The 13139-nt window shown below is 55.8% G+C and overlaps 8 protein-coding genes across 8 annotated transcripts; 5 read left to right on the forward strand and 3 right to left on the reverse strand.

Annotated features, from left to right (window-relative positions):
* Nucleotides 1-32: 32 nt before the first annotated feature.
* PHSY_006217 (glycogen synthase) lies at nt 33-746 on the forward strand (the record flags this gene model as incomplete). The annotated part of the gene is made up of 1 exon (XM_012336820.1): nt 33-746. One exon carries the CDS (start codon nt 33-35, stop codon nt 744-746), a length of 714 nt encoding a protein of 237 aa, XP_012192210.1.
* Nucleotides 747-1362: 616 nt separating this feature from the next.
* On the reverse strand, nt 1363-2916 carry PHSY_006218 (glycine-rich RNA binding protein; the record flags this gene model as incomplete). Its single annotated transcript, XM_012336821.1, has 3 exons — nt 1363-1424; nt 1836-1894; nt 2411-2916. The coding sequence occupies 3 exons, from the start codon at nt 2914-2916 to the stop codon at nt 1363-1365; spliced, it is 627 nt and encodes a 208-aa protein (XP_012192211.1).
* Nucleotides 2917-4989: 2073 nt separating this feature from the next.
* PHSY_006219 (telomere length regulator protein) lies at nt 4990-5340 on the forward strand (the record flags this gene model as incomplete). Its single annotated transcript, XM_012336822.1, has 1 exon — nt 4990-5340. One exon carries the CDS (start codon nt 4990-4992, stop codon nt 5338-5340), a length of 351 nt encoding a protein of 116 aa, XP_012192212.1.
* Nucleotides 5341-5432: 92 nt separating this feature from the next.
* Nucleotides 5433-5735, forward strand: PHSY_006220 (hypothetical protein; the record flags this gene model as incomplete). The annotated part of the gene is made up of 1 exon (XM_012336823.1): nt 5433-5735. One exon carries the CDS (start codon nt 5433-5435, stop codon nt 5733-5735), a length of 303 nt encoding a protein of 100 aa, XP_012192213.1.
* Nucleotides 5736-6580: 845 nt separating this feature from the next.
* Nucleotides 6581-6832, reverse strand: PHSY_006221 (hypothetical protein; the record flags this gene model as incomplete). The annotated part of the gene is made up of 1 exon (XM_012336824.1): nt 6581-6832. One exon carries the CDS (start codon nt 6830-6832, stop codon nt 6581-6583), a length of 252 nt encoding a protein of 83 aa, XP_012192214.1.
* An 84-nt stretch (nt 6833-6916) lies between these two features.
* On the forward strand, nt 6917-9535 carry PHSY_006222 (hypothetical protein; the record flags this gene model as incomplete). Its single annotated transcript, XM_012336825.1, has 1 exon — nt 6917-9535. One exon carries the CDS (start codon nt 6917-6919, stop codon nt 9533-9535), a length of 2619 nt encoding a protein of 872 aa, XP_012192215.1.
* Nucleotides 9536-10661: 1126 nt separating this feature from the next.
* On the forward strand, nt 10662-11210 carry PHSY_006223 (rhamnolipids biosynthesis 3-oxoacyl-[acyl-carrier-protein] reductase; the record flags this gene model as incomplete). The annotated part of the gene is made up of 1 exon (XM_012336826.1): nt 10662-11210. The coding sequence occupies one exon, from the start codon at nt 10662-10664 to the stop codon at nt 11208-11210; it is 549 nt and encodes a 182-aa protein (XP_012192216.1).
* Nucleotides 11211-11752: 542 nt separating this feature from the next.
* On the reverse strand, nt 11753-12891 carry PHSY_006224 (60S ribosomal protein L12; the record flags this gene model as incomplete). Its single annotated transcript, XM_012336827.1, has 2 exons — nt 11753-12217; nt 12691-12891. 2 exons carry the CDS (start codon nt 12889-12891, stop codon nt 11753-11755), a joined length of 666 nt encoding a protein of 221 aa, XP_012192217.1.
* Between the last annotated feature and the right edge of the window lie 248 nt (nt 12892-13139).

Genomic DNA, 13139 nt, shown 5'->3' on the forward strand with positions numbered 1-13139 from the left:
AGTCTACTCAATATCTGTTTCCACCGTCAATCATGGTATTCCAGAGCTACGGTTTCGAGTCAACCACCTACAATACAATCAACATGGGTCACGCTTCCGTGTCTGCGCCCATGACCATTGGCGCTGGCGGAGCCGGCTGTGGCAGCAAGAAGCGCAAGACGTTCGACGAGATGGACTCATTCGCCTCTGGTGCCGAGTACCAGATCCGACCCAAGCTGAGCCTGCCCCGATCTTCGGGTCTCGTCTTCAACGCGGATGCGCAGTTCCATCCGCTCCCAGCCGATGTCAATCAGGCGATGCTCGCGCAGCTCGGCCACAGTCCTTTTGCCAATGGCGCTAGCTCGTCTGCCTCGTCGAGCTTCGTCACTCCTTCGTCGTCCTCGAGCTCTGGCTTTGGACACGAACACAAGTCTTCCAACGGTTCTGACTACTTCAGCACCGCCGCGCCAAACCAATACCCCGACGTGGAACCCTACCCATCCACCTCACCTTCTTCGACGTACGGCATCCTGGGACCTGCTCCCGGTCGTCACAATTCGCTCAGCGATGGCGATGGCATGGACGTCGACTACGGGAGTAATCCCTCAGTCGAGCGTGTTCACGGACCACAGTGCAAAAGCATCCCCCAGCTGTGCGTCAGGTACAATGACGGAGCGGGCTCCGAACTGTGGGCTACCTGCCCCGATTGCGGAGCTTGCTCCAAAGTCGAATCCAACCAACCCAGTCAGCTTTGCTACTCTCCGTGATCGACATGTTCGACGCTGCTACCCTATGTAGCTCCCTGTTGCGCTTTAGGTTCGTGTTCTGCAGAGACAGACTAAGTGTCTCTGGTAGCTTGCATTCTCGTCGTTTTTTTCCGTGTCTTGTCCCTCGCATCGTCTCTTGTATTTCTAGCTTTAGCAACCGGCGCTCTTCGTATCGCGACTGCGTTTCCTTCCAAATCATCCGCCTGTCAGTATCTAGTCTAGCTTTTGTCTCTCGTAACACTTTTATCGCGTATCGCGACTGCACTTCTCTTTGCACAAATCCCTGGAGTGCTCGTCTGTCTCGTCTCGAACCAACTGTCACTCCACCGGGTTTGAAAGAGATCATCCAGCTGGTGGAGCGTCCAAGAGCATGTTTCGGATTGGCATGCTCATGTAATGTGTTTGCTTTGAAAGCTTTGTCAACTCTGAACAGGGAACAGGTCACGAGTCTGTCACGAGCGGCTCGCAGACACAGCCAGCAGCACAAGCTTCCTCGAGCAAAAGCGCGAGAACGAGGCAAGGGGGGAATGGTGTCGTTGACATTGGCATTGGAGGCTTTGCGGGGGTGACGAAAGAGGTTGACCTCCCCGCAACTTTTTGTGAAGACGAGAGGGCGTTAGAACAGGGTTATCACGGAGGTGATGGTGGTCACGGTGGTAGTGGTATCATCAGAAACCTCTGAAAAAACGCGGTGCGCGTGTGAGAGGGGGAGAGGGTGAGGCGGGAAGATCGACGGATGAGACGGTGAGAGACACGACTAGGTGAAGCTTTTACTGGCTCTGACCGTTGTATCTGTGAGATGGTGAGAATAGAAAGATATTAAATGTCAGCAAGTGAGCCATCAGATCAGTCCCCTAGGAGCTAGCATCGGAACGACTCAGAAACACCGGGCACCAACAGAAGTGAGACAAGGATCAAGTGAGCTCGGAAGCGATCGTCGATTCAAACCAAATCGGGAGTACAGAAGGATCAAGAGAAAGACCTCAACTCCGGCCGTGAATCGACATCACTTGTCGTGGGACGGGAGGCAGAGGAGCGGGAATACGTCGGACCGAAGCACCAACATCGAGAGGGCTTAATAGCCCTGACCGTTGTAGGAGCCGCCGTTCTGCTGTGCGGGCTGCTGGAAGCCCTGCTGAGCACCGTAGCTGTTGCGTTGATGATGACGTGAACAGAGGAGCGCGAAGTCTCGATCGGACGAGAGGCGAAATTGACAATTTGAACACCGGAACGAGGCAACGAGCGGATACGGGCGGAATTGCGAGCGTTGACGAAACGAGATGAAACGGCGGACCGAAGCGAAGCGAATGGGAAAGAGACCGAGATTCGAAGCGGCGACGAACGAGAGGAAGTGGCAAGAACAGGAGACGGAAACAGAAACAGAAACGAGAAGGGGCACAGTTGAGAACATGGACGAACAGGGCAGTGTCGAAACGTAAGAGCGCGTGCCCCGTGCGCGCAACACGAGGTCATCCGTCCACTACTTGCGAATCAAGTGGCGAAGCATGTATGACCTCGCCTGAATTTAGTGATGCAAGACCCTGAGACATCTTGCAAATTCGAGGCGCGGCGCGGCGAGACGTATGCGATGCGCAGAGAGCTCGCCCTGGGAACGGACTGAGAAGCAAGAGAAGAGAGCTTGAAAGACGGAGCATGATACTTACCCGCCGTAGCCACCCTGTTGGGGAGCACCGTAGCCCTGCTGGGGAGCGCCGTAGCCGCCCTGCTGGGGCTGGAAGCCGGGCTGCTGGTATCCACCGTAGCCGCCCTGCTGGGGGTAGCCACCCTGCTGCTGGAAGCCGCCGGGCTGCTGGAATCCGCCGGGCTGACCGCCGTAGCCACCGTAGCCACCCTGAGCACCGTAGGCGTTGGCACCGTACTGGCCAGTGACACCGCCGTAGCCACCACCCATACCGCCAGCGGGGCGGGAGTTGGCCATGTTGACGCGAATGCGTCGGCCGTCGAGCTCCTGCTCGTTGAGGGCGGCGATGGCTGCGTCAGCCTCGGCCTGAGTGGCGAAGGTGACAAAGCCGAAGCCACGCGAACGGCCGGTCTCGCGGTCCTTCATGACAATGTAGTCGGTGAGCTGACCGTAAGCCGAGAAGGCGTGGGCGAGGCTGTCGTCGGTGGTGTTCCACGAAAGGTTTCCAACGTAAACTTTGGAGGCCATCTTGAACTAGAATCGATGTGATAAGACGATCTGTAGAGGTATCCTGAAGACTATCTGTGGGTGTTGCAAGCAGATGTGGTGGGTTGTGGTAAGAGATTGGCGATGCGAAGTAGGTCGGTAGAGATGTGCGGATAGATGGTGAAGGGACAGGAGACGAGCGCAGGACGGTGAATGTGGGCAGGTAGCAAAGGGTAGTGGTGTATATGGTTGGGAAATGTCAAAAGTCAGCGGAATGCCAAATTGGACCGATACGAAGGTGATGGCGTTTTGACCACTTACCGATACAATCGAGCCGATGCCGAAACCGAGACGGAGAGACGAGACGGACGAGTCTTGAGAGAGATATGCGAGCGTGGAAGCAAGAGAGAGAAGAGAACGAAACGAAGCTCGACGATATCAAAACCGGGAACTGCGGAACAGAGAAGAGGATGGTGTGTTGTCGCCAGGAAGCTGCGACGGCCCGAGACTGAGCTTTTGCTTTTTTGCGGAAGAGTGTGCGCAGAGGGCAGAGAAAGGGGGCGCAGAGGCAGAGACGCGGCACAACTCAGTTACACCACACGCACACCCGCACGCACGCACGCATTCGCTTTCCCTCTCGCTCGACTGCATTCTTCCTGCGGCGCTCTTCACAAAGCTTTGTGCTTCACTCTCAACGCCTTCATTTCTGTGAAGCGGCTTCAATTGAGCCTCGAGCCTTTGCGCAAACAGGATCCAGCAAGCATGTTGTGTCGGAACTTCGACGTGCTTGTTACTTTGATGGGTCAAGGCAGCAAGGGACGAGCGAGACAAACCTTGAGTCTGGGCAGGTGCGGCTGCTGCTGTTGCTGCTGGTTCATGTTGTCTAGCGACGGTTCTCGATCGTTGGCCACCTGACCCAGTAGTAAACCCTGCTGGAGCAGCAAAGAGGCACGGTGCAGTGTCCGTCTCTTTCTGAGGGGCTTTTCGAAGAAGAGAGTTGCTTTTTCCTTGAATACAATCAAAGTTGAACTGACGATACAAAATCGCCTGTATTGGTCCAAATTGTAGTCCATGGCACCCTCATCGGGCCGCCATCCTCTCGTTTCGCGCTGAGATCGAGAGATCAAGTCGAGCCAGCACCTGCAGCCAACGAGTGTTGTTCTGTCTGGTGCAGAGCGGTGTATGTTCGCTATCGTTGGATTTCACCAGGCACAGATGCAAAGACCAGCATCCGCTCAGAAGGTGCGACCAAGTCGAAAATCCCCAGACCCGGCCGGTAAGGCCGTCAGTCGAAGCGAACAAAACGTGTGCTACCAATTTATGGCAAGGAAAGTCGCACCAAAAAGAAGAACCCAAAAAGGAACGCCTGGGCAACAATACACGCACGAGGTGCTAGCCAGTCACGATCTCACAGTCCGGACAGAATCTGAGCGACCCCTGTCTCGTCGTTTCGTCGTCCCGGAGAGACGAGGCGGACACTCAGGGGTCGCTCGACCGTGTCACGCTCCAGATGTACCCAGTGGATTCCGTTCCGTCATTCCAAAAGACTCGTGACTATACTAGCCACCGACAAGGCGCCGTGCGAACATCGGGCTGCACACGAAAGTTGAAAAGAGCTACAGCAAGCGGCGGAGATTGGTGATCCGCAGCGCCGAGCCTTTCCGCGGGAGGTGAAGTGCGTCGAGCCAAAGACTAAGGAATGCCCTCCTAGGAATGACAGGTACGATTGTGGAAAAGGTTGCGGCGGACTTGACGCTAGAGCCAGGTGCTTCGCTGTCAGACGACCGGCTGTTTGTACCTGCGTGGAGAAGCTCGAGGCATGCAAGCCCCTCCCGCTCAATGCCTGCCAAGCCTTGGTGTGCTGCAGAAAACAACACTGAAAGCCACCCAGCTCGCCGAGCAGCCGCGCTGCTCGCTTCACGCGCCGGCTCTGAGATGAAAAGCGTCTAGCTGCTTAGAGAGCGACTCGCTTCTCCGACGAGATCGAAGAGTGAGCCAGATAGCAGAACAGCAAGCACGAGCACAGGCGAGGATGGGTGCAGTACCGACGCGAGCTCGTGCGTGCCAGTGCCGTCGGTGCACACGCATGAATCGGGCAAGAGCGTCGGTGGTCCGATGGCAGAGCGTCAGAATCATCCGTCGCATATGCCTGCGAGCAAGAGGCATCTCGTATGGCACACCGACCGGCTGCGATTGGATAACGCCGGCAGCTTTCTCGAACCCTCTACAGTGTACAACACAGTGTGCGGTCGCCGAGATGATCTGCAGCCAGACGGCGCTTGGATCGCACGTTGCCGCAGCCAAGACTTTCAGGGGGCCGTCGGCACCAGCGACGATCCGGAATGCCAAATGATCGTCGACGCTGCAAGAGGACGTGAAGCGAGCGAAGGAAGCTCAGCGTTCGAACCGGCAGCTGAGGCACAGCAAACAAACGACACCGAGATGCCGCAGTGCGAGCTTCGTTAGGTTATCAGGGAGAAGCCAAGACATTGTTTCTAAACTTTAGTTCACCATCTCAGGTACCAGCGAAGCAGATGCACGCGCGGCACGGGACGGCAATGCGCAACGGCCATGATCGCCGTGGGATGACGCTATGCGAACGTCGCTCGGAACTGCGTCGACTCGGAGACACGGAAGCCAGAGCAAGCCTGATCTGCAGACGCAATTTCTCGCTTCCTTCGGAAGTGTGCGTGGAGCTTGTACGCGTCGCACGAGGCAGTCGACAGCCTCGATCAGAAACCCCAGTTGTATCCGACTTTCTGACCAGCCGTCTGACCGAGAAGCTGAGATGCTCTTCGTCGTCGAAGCACGGAACGGAAAGGCGCGCACACGGGTCTGTCTCTGTGTTGCACTGCAGCTGAGCTCGAAGATCCACGCCACCATTTCAAACCCTTTGGCCGTTGGCCATGGAGCAGTACGTCTGCCGAGAATGACGATTTCGAGCTGCAAAGCCTGCCGAGGTGTGACAAAAATTCGAGATCGGATTTGAATTTCTGTCCGTCCCCTGTTGCAAGATGCAGAAGATTGCGTGGCTGAGGTCATGCGCGACTTTGTCCGAGAATCGAGCTCATTGCCGACAGAGACAGGGAGCTCCATCGACGCAAAATTTCAAGGCAGGGTCAGCAAACGAGATTTGCGCTGAGTGCAAGGCGAGGGAGGTTGGCCGTGACTCGCGTCAGGAAAAATGGATTTCCCACAAAATACAAGGGTGAGCCAGCAGAGCAATTATCTGAGACCATCACAGCCGCCTTTGACTGTGATTTCGCTGCTGTGAGCGTCGATGCAGGTGCTGGTGGCTTCAATTCACATCTGGTGTTTTTGTGCCTTTTCTCACTTGTGGTTTTTCGAAACACGCCAGCTGCCAGCCACACAGCCCTGCCGCCCACAATTCATCCGGCAAGGCACATTCGCGATGCTGTGCTGTGCTTTACCGTGCTTTGCTTGGCTTGCGGTGCGTGTTTGGTTTGCTTTGCTGTGCAACCAGCGACACTTTGTCTGGCTCGGCGCCCACGCCCCTGGCAAGGCAAGACGAGCCCATGCCACGCCCTGTGGCTGAGATGGTCCTGTGCCTGCCTTGCCTCCTGCCCCTGGCTTTCCGTCGACCCCGACTCGTACAGGGACTGCCTGTCTGTCAACTGCGAAAGTGTTCAACCCTGAGCTAGCAGTATTGTTTCTCGAACCAGGACACGAATTGCTTCGCTTCTTTCTATCCCACACCATCCATCCCTTCGTCATCCACATCATCGTTCTTGTCGCCATCCACCTCGTCCTCGCCATCTTCTGAACTCTTCTCGCTGGCCGCGACCGACAATCGACCCTGCGACTCCGTTGTCCATTTGTGCGACGTGACCCGTGGCATCCCTCCGATTCTTCGCTCCCACGTTCGCTGTCGTTCCGTGCGTACACCCGCTTGCCGTCCGAGGCGCACTGCTCCCTCGAGACAGACAAACCCCGCCATCTTCTTACCACTGCTGGCGCCATCTCCTCCGAGCCAGCATCGTTTGGGCACACGCTCGTCATCTAGAAGGATCGCGACCGCACCATGACCGGACAACTCTCCTCTCCTTCGAGGCGGTCCTCGCTAGCCAAGAGGGCCATGTCCCTCGCTACCGCCGCCCTCGCGCTCACTTCGCGTGCATCCGCCGCAAATCTGGCTGGTACCTACCAGACTGTCAACAACAACTCGCTTGCATCCGCCATGATGCTCGGTGTCATGGACGAGGACAACGTCTTCATCCTCGACAAGGCTGAAAATAACACGGCCCGTCTCAATGATGGCAGTCACGTCTGGGGTTCGTTCTACAAGCTTTCCGACAACTCAGTCACTGGTGCGAAAGTCCAGACCAACACCTTCTGCGCCTCCGGCGCTACGCTCGGAAATGGTTCTTGGCTCGTTGCCGGTGGAAATCAGGCCGTCGGTTATGGTGGTGCTGCCCAGGCTCAGAACCTTAATCCTTACTCCGACTATGACGGCACCAGAGCCATTCGTCTACTCGAGCCTGGCTCGCAAACTTGGATCGATTCGCCCAGTACAACTGTCGCACAGGTAAACATGCTCCAGTCGACCCGTTGGTACCCGGGTATCGAGGTTCTCGAGGACGGCAGTGTCATCGTCATCGGTGGTGCTAACTCGGGTGGGTACATCAACCGCAACACTCCCACCACCGACACTGTCTACCAAAATGGAGGTGCCAACCCCACCTACGAGTACTTCCCCTCTAAATCGAACGCCAACGGTAACCTCCCCATCTGCAACTTTATGAGTCAGACCAACGGGCTCAATATGTACCCGCACACCTATCTCATGCCCTCTGGCAAGATCTTCATGCAGGCAAACGTCAGCACCGTCCTCTGGGACCACCAGAACAATGTGCAGACCAATCTTCCCGACATGCCCGGCGGAGTTGTCCGCGTCTACCCCGCTTCGGGTGCGACCGCCATGCTTCCTCTCACCCCTCAAAATCAATACACACCCACCATCCTCTTCTGTGGTGGAAGCGTCATGAGCGATCAGATGTGGGGCAACTACAGCGGTCCTGGAGGCAACATTCTCGGCCTCACCGCCTCGGCTGACTGCTCCTCCATCTCCCCCGAGGACAACCAGGGTAACCAGGTCTCTAATGCGCAGTACGTTCAAGAAGAGACCTTGCCCGAAGGCCGTTCCATGGGTCAATTCATCCACCTTCCCGACGGCACCATGGTCATCGTCAACGGTGCCAACAAGGGCACCGCCGGTTACTCGAATCAGACGTGGAATCAGGTCCAGTACAACGGTCAGAACGTCAACACTGAGGGGCTTTCGCAGGATCCCACTTATCTTCCCGTCCTCTACGACCCGTCCAAGCCCAAAGGCCAGCGTTTGACCAGGGCCGGCTTCAAAGCCTCCACCATCGCTCGTCTCTATCACTCGAGCGCCGTGCTGCTTCCCGACGGCTCCGTCATGATCGCCGGCTCCAACCCGCACCAGGATGTCTCGCTCGACATGCCTATCGGCATCACTCCCCAGGCCTTTAACACCACCTACGAGATCGAGAAGTGGTACCCTCCTTACTGGGATGAGCCCCGCCCTTACCCGCAGGGCGTTCCCGATTCTGTCCTTTATGGCGGCAACCCCTTCAACATCACCGTCAACGGCACCTTCATGGGCGATTCGGCTAACGCCAAGGCTGCCAACACTAAGTTTGCCATCATCCGTCCTGGCTTCTCGACCCACGCCATGAACATGGGTCAGCGCGCCGTCTACCTCGACTACACCTACACTGTCAACGACGATGCTTCCGTCACCTACATGGTCAACCCTTTGCCCAACACCAGAGCGATGAACCGCCTCTTGGTGCCTGGTCCCGCCTTCTTCTACGTCACCGTAGCCGGCGTGCCAAGCTACGGTAAGATGGTCATGGTCGGCACCACGCCAACAGGCACCGGCAACGTCCCCTTCACTGCCGCCCTCGGATCGGCATTGGTCTCGCTGCCTGCCGCTGTCAACAGCACGAAATTCACTGCCAACATCTCCAGGACTGGCGGTTCGTCGTCGTCTGACTTTGGCCTCGGCAAGATCATTGGCATCGCTGTCGCAGGTGCTGCTGTCCTGGCCCTCATCGCTCTTGGCTGCTGCCTGTGGAGGCGCAAGGGCAGGAACAACAACGAGAAGGTCGCTTCGCGCCAGTCGGCTGCTCCTTGGACCAGCCGAGACCTTGGCTCTGGTCCAGAGTACAAGCGTGTCGACACACCTGTCGGATCGGTCAGTGGCGGACGCTTCGGTGCCGCGAGGATGGACAGCTCAAACACATTCGAGAGCTACCGCATGCACGACCAGGCGAGCACCATGGAAAGCAAAGAGGGGCACGGCGGCTACTACGACCAGCCTCGCAGTGGCAGCCGTGGAGGTTACGCTGCCAGCCCGCTCGCGTACGACCAGCACACTCGCGGCAGCTCGCAAGGCCAGTACTCGCAGCAGGGCTGGGGTGAGTACCACGCGGGCGATGCCGGCGCGTACTACGAAGACAACAGATATGGCGGCGGTGGCGGCGGACACAGTTACGACGACTACCCGCCGCAGCAGTACCACCAGCAGCAGCAGTACCAATCGCAAACGCCGCAGCAGCCATACTATGACAACTCGCGTCATCAACAACAAGGCAGCTACTCTAGCCGGCGCTGAGGCCCTCTCTCGCTAGTCAAAGACGCTGTTGGTAGCCTTTTCTGCTGACCAACGCGTGCTACTCAAAATCTTGCAATCCCTGATACGGAAATCAGCATAGTGCTACGCACCCTGACCTCTCCACTCCTTAGTCAGTTAATCACCAGCCAGTTCCAGATGGCTGAAAACACACACACACACTCTTTTCCGTCCGCTTTGCCTATTCTGTTCTCGCTTGATCTTGTGTCTTGGACAATTTACCTTTTATATTCTGCCAGAGACTGGCTGTGCTGTTTGCCTATTCTTCCTTGCTTTCGCCAAATGCGTTTGCGGAGAAAGGGAACACGTCGATCTTTTGAACCGGCGTTAACCTTACTGACAAGGCCTGAGGACCGTCTCTCGCACTTCGTACCTTACGAACAAAGGGGAACTTCAACGCTCTGCCCTTTTTTTGACTGGAAGGAGGGAGGCCGATTCGACATGCTTCACCGCTTCGATTGTTTGTTCTGACGATATGAGATCAACGAAGTGTGGGTGGCGAAAATCAAGCTTTGTATGCAAGACCAAGATGCAGGAATGACGCATTCGGTCCTTTCGAAAATGCGCAAACAAAGGGAACGGCTACAGCACGGCCTCTTTGACACGAGATCTGGGACCAGCTGTGATTCGCTGTGGAAACGCTCTCTCCCACGTGGAACGGACTCCCTTTCATTGCATCTGGTCTGCCGACAGTGCATACGTCTGACGTGAGCGTACCGAAAGAGACGAGAAGAAACATCAAAGGGAAAATCTCGTCACAAAGGGTCTGAGACTGCGATGATGGTTGGCGACGATGCAAGTTCCTGTGTTGCTGTAACAGGCGTGATCATTCCTGAAGGGGATATATATCTCGACTTGAGGCGAGATGGCAATCCGGAGTTGGAAGGGGGTGTCGTTGGAAGACGCATCTTACCCTTTGCTTCGAAGCTGCTAGGCTGTTCGCACGCTGGTCATTCGAAAGAGCTCTTTGCATCTTTATAGCTTGATCACGAACATCACCGGCTCACATTCGTACAAGATGGGTAGCGCGATCACCACCCGTACTTCGCTTCCAAAGCTCACGAGCCATCGTCCGTCACAGTCCACCTTGTACCAACCACGACCGACGATGATCAGTTTGACTGATGCACGAGACATCAGCGAATCCAACACACAGGCGGAAGCCCCAAGAGCTCTAGCAGACATCACATCGCGATCTCTCAACCTCCCTTCGAGAACGACCTCGAGTTTGACCGCCGATCGACGCGCAAGCTGGACCGGTGAAGGTGTGGGAAAGAAACGAAAGAGTACGTTGCAAGCTAACGGGAGCAAGGTGTATAGGGTGAAACGTAGGAACGCCATCTCGTTGAACGAGGAGCAGGCGAGATGCTTGGCTCGCAGTTTGAGTTGTCTTCCGACGCCGAATGACAATCAGAGTCAGGAATCGTGTTCCCAGCACGACATTGCAGGAAGAATTCCCAAACGCGAACGACACGAGCCAAGACTCAAAGAGGAGCAAGAATCTTCCAACCTCACCATCGACCAAACTGACAACATCAAGCGGAACGCTGCACTCCTTCCATTCAAAACCATCGCCCTGCAACCCAACCTCTTCCTCCTCACTCGAACCGACGGACTCGCCTTCACAGACCCCCTCGTACCCGCTTCCACCTTGTAACCATCCCAACCCCATTTCAAGTGCTCTACCTCCTCGTCCCGTTCGACTATGCGGTCCACACACCCATTCTCGTACACTTCGATTGCTCCCTTACACTGTACCACCATCTCAATACTCATCACATGCAAAGAATAAGCTTCCACGAAACAGTATCTGCAAAACATAGTTTTTTTCTGAAAAGCGAGATGAGAGTGTGTGTAGATCCATGTCTTTGACATGAACAAAGTTTTGTGTGTGGAGGCGGAAAGGAAAGGGGTAGAAGTACATGCAAAACAGGCAAAATGGGACGAAAGCAGCAGCGCACGAACGGAACGAACTCCCTGTAGTAAGGAGCACGCCATCTCGCTTTTCGAATGAGATTCTGTGTGTGGGTGTTGTGTGATAGTGCAGTCGTCGATGCTGTTGCGTGAATCGCGCTCGTCAGATCTAAAAGATCACGGGGATGAAGCGATTGTGTGTGATGTGCATGATATGCAAAAGAGGGAGAAATGCCGAAGACGAGAGAGAAACGATGCTAGTAGACGAGGCCGATGTTCGAAAATTTACTCGTCGTCGATCTCGATCTCGCCAGCGTCGATGCCCTCGATGATGGCGTGAGGGTTCTGGCCGTTGACGGTGCAGCCGACGGACTGAGCAGTGCCGAGAATCTCCTTGACGGTACCGGCGAGGCTCTTGGCGAACGACTTGAAGCGCATCTTGCGGGCAATCTCGACAATCTCGTCGAGGGGGATGTTGCCACCGTGCTTGATGTTCTTCTCCTTCTTGCGGTCACGAGGGGGCTCCTTGAGCGCCTTGATGACGAGCGACGAGGCCGAGGGAACGACCGAGACGGCAGCCTGACGGTTCTGGACGGTAAGCTGGACAGTGACGCGGAGACCCTTCCAGTCGCCGGTGGCCTTGGCAATGTCTTCACCGACCTTCTTGGGCGAAAGACCAAGAGGACCAATCTTGGGGGCAAGCGCCGAGGAGGCACCAACCTCACCACCGGTGGCTCGGAGGTAGATGATCTGAGAGTGTGGAGAAAGCAAGGAATGAGGATGTAAGCGTCAGCATGTTGTTTCTTACAGAGCTAATTGATGTAGTGTGCTCTTCGCTCTCGGACTGCGTTGTTGACATAGGCTTTGCTGCATAGATCTGTTCGTTTCGGGGCATGTGTCGGCTGCTGAGGAAAGTCGAGCGATGGTGCGTCAAGGATACGCAGATGCTGGATTGCTGTCGCTGTTACCGTCTATTTTCTCTTTGCTGAAGGGATACGAAACTGCGCTGCATTTGATATGCAGTCCGCTGTTGTCGGGCGTTTGAAAGTCCAGACCCGAGCATTCTCTGTAAGCCAACCCTCGAACACGTTTGCCGAACACTCCTTAGCAAAGTCTTCTGCCATGCGCGCCGGCTTTTATCAACAACAAGCGCCGTAAACTGCATATTCCACGTTGATCGACGCAAAACATCGACGGTGTGATTGCGGACAGGGTCAAGCTACCTCTTTTCCGTGCCCAGACACAATCCTAAATCTCCCGAAGAATTCCAAGCTTTTGTGCCGCACCATATGTATCGCAGAGGCGGAATCTGCCTCGTGGTTGCTCGAAGATTGTTGGTGTGCGAAGTCGTCGTCAGGGCGTCTGTCGATGATGTTGTCTGAATATGCCATGCCATGTCGAGTCGAAAGTGGCGGAAGATCCATGCAGCGTATACTATGAGTCGACAACGCAAGTGCGAGCAGCGTGATTGCGCGAGGGTTGCAAGATAATCACCTTGATCTCGTTGGGGTCGATCTTGGGCGCCATTGTGAATAGGTGTAGATGTGATGGTGAGGAGACGGTTGAGAGGAAGAATCGTGACTGGCAACATGGAGACGCCCGACGCCCGCTCAGCCAACAGAGCGCCAGAGACTCGGGCTGCTGCTCTCGAAATTATCGCGGTCGCAGCGTG

Source organism: Pseudozyma hubeiensis (genome assembly GCF_000403515.1).
Source record: "Pseudozyma hubeiensis SY62 DNA, scaffold: PHS58, whole genome shotgun sequence".
Lineage (NCBI taxonomy): Eukaryota > Fungi > Basidiomycota > Ustilaginomycetes > Ustilaginales > Ustilaginaceae > Pseudozyma > Pseudozyma hubeiensis.